General features: G+C 35.5%; 1 protein-coding gene across 1 annotated transcript; it reads right to left on the bottom strand.

Moving 5' to 3' along the window:
• Positions 1–348: 348 nt before the first annotated feature.
• On the bottom strand, positions 349–1,104 carry LOC131634833 (uncharacterized). Its single transcript, XM_058905456.1, has one exon. The coding sequence runs from the start codon at positions 1,102–1,104 to the stop codon at positions 349–351; it is 756 nt and encodes a 251-aa protein (XP_058761439.1).
• Positions 1,105–4,231: the final 3,127 nt, after the last annotated feature.

Below are 4,231 nucleotides of genomic sequence, written 5' to 3'. Positions count from 1 at the left end.
ATTTTGAGCCGAACAAACAGATATTTAACAAAACATTACATAGCATTTTTGGATTCTTATTGAATGTTTTGAAGTTCAAACTAACTAAAGCCACAAGATACACATCTATCGAGTTGAGTTCAAATCAACAACAATAACTAAATAAACTATACTTCACTGTTACATCTATCAAATTCATAGTAAAAAACTATTTATAACCGTCTGGAAATTCTTTAAACCCTTCCCAATGCATAGGTTCATCGAGTTGAGACCGTTTAATCACTTTAATTTCAAACCTGCACTAATTGTCATCATCATCTTCGACGCTTTTCTCAAAGCGAACACCTTCTCTGCTGAAATCCCGCAATCTCATTCCCTCTCTAAGCATAGAACACGCCTTCTCAATTCACTCAATTCATCTTCAATAACAAAAATTCTCTCCTTAAGTGTTAGATTTTGTTCTTCAAGACGTGTGATACGTAATTCCTGTTTATCAATCCTATTTTCTAAACTATTTTCACTTGGATATATCATCTCAAACCTACTCAAATCACTATTCAGTCTCTTCTCAACTTCTAAATGCTCACAGTCACTGCCATCATTTTCTGTTTTGTCGGAATTTTCTTTACCTGACCGAACACGAATTAGGCCTTTCATCGTGCCATATCCGTCAACTCCCCAAGTTTCCTTCGCTATCTCCACAACCACCTCTGTCGACGGTGACAGTGTCGGCGTTGTCAAGATTGTCGGAGTCGTCACGCAAGGAGAAACTAGAGAAGCTATGCCCCCAGACTTCTTCGCGCGGATTATAAACGACGTTGTATTGCGCGGCGCTAACGGAGGGGAGAAACGTCTGCCACTGCTAAACCTCCTCTTTGGAATGTGAAATTGTCCAACGTTGCCAGTGAATCGGTTTGTCTTCGATGAATCATTGCGATTTACACGGCGTTTGCCGCTGCGCCTCATGGATTTGTTTCCATTCCATATAACACGACCTGTGTAATTTACGGGACATGGCAGATGGGCATTGAATGTTGGCAGTCGAGAAAACAAGGCTGGATTATTTGGAAGGTAAGGTGATTGGCGGTGTGACCAAGCGGCATAATTTCCACGGACCTGCTGCATGATCTTAAACTTCCCTATCAATATATCATTCAAAATAAAAATAACTTAGCTCAAAATTTTCTGAGAGAAAATTAGGTGGCGAAAAAAATTGCTTAAACGCTAATAGCGTAAAAAAGAATTAGGCTGGGAGTGAGGGGAAAATGGTGATTGTGAAATTGGTGATTAAATTCTGATGATAATTTTGTGATTGTGAAATCGGATTCATAAGACTAACGTAGGAATAGATGTTTAGCATTGTATTTGACTGTGTAAAAGGGTTTGAGTGTGTGAGTCTGTTATTCCAATGGTATAAATAATTAGAAGTGTAAGAGATTGATATTTTAGATTTTGTGAATTTTATTTAGACTTCATGTTCAATGTTCTGTAAACAAAAAAAAGGAAAAATTGTATTTATAGTATTATTTAGTGATTGTTTATTGTTGACAACCTAACTGGGCAATCGTGTTAAATTTATTCCTATTTATAATTATAATAATTCATTAAAATAATTTATAATTTAAACATTAATATTAATACTATTTATATATTTTAAAACACAAATAAACAGTAACAAATACATTTCTATAAAAAAATTAATACTATTGATATATTATAAATAGAAATAAGAATAGGATTAGACTTATCTATTATGATATGGATGGATTCAATCCGAATGAATGGATTTAATTCACCTAATATTTTTTAAAGATTCCATGGATAGTTTTATTATTTACTTGATCAATTTTATTACAAAACAATAAAAAATTATTTATAAAATTATAAAAATTAAATAATTATAATATGAATAACAATTTTTTGAATTTTACTTTATTATTAAAAAGTGTTAAAACAAATCAACTATCTCTCCCTTTTTCCCTCTCCTTCTCTCTCCTTCTGATGCAGTCAATGATAGGATAGTTAAAACATATTTAAAATATGAAAAAAAATTTTGAATTGGAATTATAGTTTTTATTTGAGTAATGAAAGACTCACAATCAATTGTTTTGAGAATGTGAGTATTATTATGTAAATTATAATAATATTTAGATTGATACATGTCGAATCCAATAATAGCACCAATATATCCCTGTTTAAAACTATATTTAAGAAAATTTGACAGAGTTAAGCAAAATGGTTTTTATACATGAGATTTTTTTTTTTTTAAGCAAGTTGTATAGATAAAGAACAAAAGATACAAACTCGGTTACAAAGACGAAACAACGCCTAAGGCGAGGAAAATCCCAAATCGAAACTAACTTAAGTAATACAATGGGTTATTGCAAAACTCATAAAAGTTGCAATTGGGATGAATAGAATTCCCTACATAGGACCATCTCCACACTAGCACTTTGCACGACCAAACCAAATCATTAAGATTGCAAGAGATATTGTTGAAGATAATATCATTCCTATTGATCCAAAGACTCCAAACAATTGCCAACCAAATGCTACCCTCTTTACCTCTCCTAACCTTCTTTGAATGGCAAAAACAACTCCAAAACCAAAAACTCTCCATAAAATCCCCCGGTTTTTCGTAAGCCATTCCCAACCAAAGCGCCATATTTTGCCAAACCGCTTCTGCCATCTTACATTCCAACAACAAATGCTTAGGACTTTCATTAGATTCTTCACAAAAAATGCAAACAAGATTCGAAGGTTCCAATGGAACACCACGTTTCAAAAGCAAATTTCTAGTAGGAATTTTGTTCTTAAAACATCTCCACGCAAAAGCTTTAACTTTAAGTGGAACCTCCACCTTCCAAACCTTTGCATAAATGAAATCAAAACGATTTACCGGACCGAACGGATAGGATATCTTACTAATCTCTCTAAAGCAAGAAGAAACGGAGAAAATACCGTCGTCCGCCGGAAGCCAATTTGGCAAATCCGGCTCTGCACCACCCGGAATCGCTGCTGGCAGCAGCTGGAAGAGCAAAGGCAGCGCTGCTGCCACCTCAGAATCAGCCCCAATTTTCACTCCGACGTCGCCCCAAATCCAACCGCCTAAGGCCCAACCTCCCATACCGGAGATAGCAACATCCTGCAAAAGAGAAGCATCAAACAACACCGGAAAGACATGTTTTAGAATTCCTACATCAAGCCAATTCGCATGCCAAAAAGGAACCGAGTTTCCGCTTCCCACAACAAACTTAATATTAGATGCGAAAAAATCTTCCGGAAGCTTTTTTCCTAAAGACATAATATCCGACCACCACACGGATTTTGTTGCTCGAGAATTTAGATTCAACTCTCCAACCGAAGCCTTCACTTTAACATCCACATATCTAGCCTTTAAAATACCATACCACAAAGAATTAGAAGCATTCAATATCCTCCATCTCCATTTCATAAGAAGAGCTAAGTTGAACTCTTCAAGACTCCTTAAACCAAGACCTCCTTTCTCTAAAGGCTTACAAACCTCTTTCCAACTAATCCAATGAATTTTCCTTTTCTCCTCTAATCCACCCCACAAGAAATTACTTTGAAGTTTATTTATCTCACTAATTATCTTCTTAGGAGCTTTATAAAAAGATAACGTGAAAATAGATAAACTACTCAATACCGATTTTAAAAGAGTAATCCTCCCGCCAAAACTAAGAAACCTCCCTTTCCAAGAGCTCAATTTTCTCCTAATACTATCCAACAAAGGATTCCAAGAAGATGTCCTTCTAGGATTCGTACCAATCATAATCCCAAGAAATTTGAACTCTTTCGCCTCCTTACTACAAGAAAGAAAAGAAGAAGCCAAGTCCAAAAAATGAGAATTAATATTGATACCAATTAACTTACTTTTATGATAATTAATACCGAGACCCAAAACCAATTCAAAACCTTTCATCACGGACTTAATAGCCCAAAGATGTTTCCAACTCCCATCTCCGACTAATAAAGTATCATCCGCAAATTGAAGAACATCTATGAAGCATTTACCGTTCACATTACACCCCGCATAGTCCCCATTATCCACCGCCTTATTGATAAGACATTTCAAACCCTCCGCCACGATAACATAAAGAAAAGGTGAAATAGGATCACCTTGACGAAGACCCCTTTCTACTCCGAATTCTCTTGTTGGGCTACCATTGACAAGCACCGACATTTTACTAGAAAAGACCAAAGCCTCCATCCATTTCATCCACCTAGTGCC

Source organism: Vicia villosa, unplaced genomic scaffold (assembly GCF_029867415.1).
Source record: "Vicia villosa cultivar HV-30 ecotype Madison, WI unplaced genomic scaffold, Vvil1.0 ctg.001361F_1_1, whole genome shotgun sequence".
NCBI classification, from domain to species: Eukaryota; Viridiplantae; Streptophyta; class Magnoliopsida; order Fabales; family Fabaceae; genus Vicia; species Vicia villosa.
This window is presented reverse-complemented; position numbering and strand designations above follow the sequence as displayed.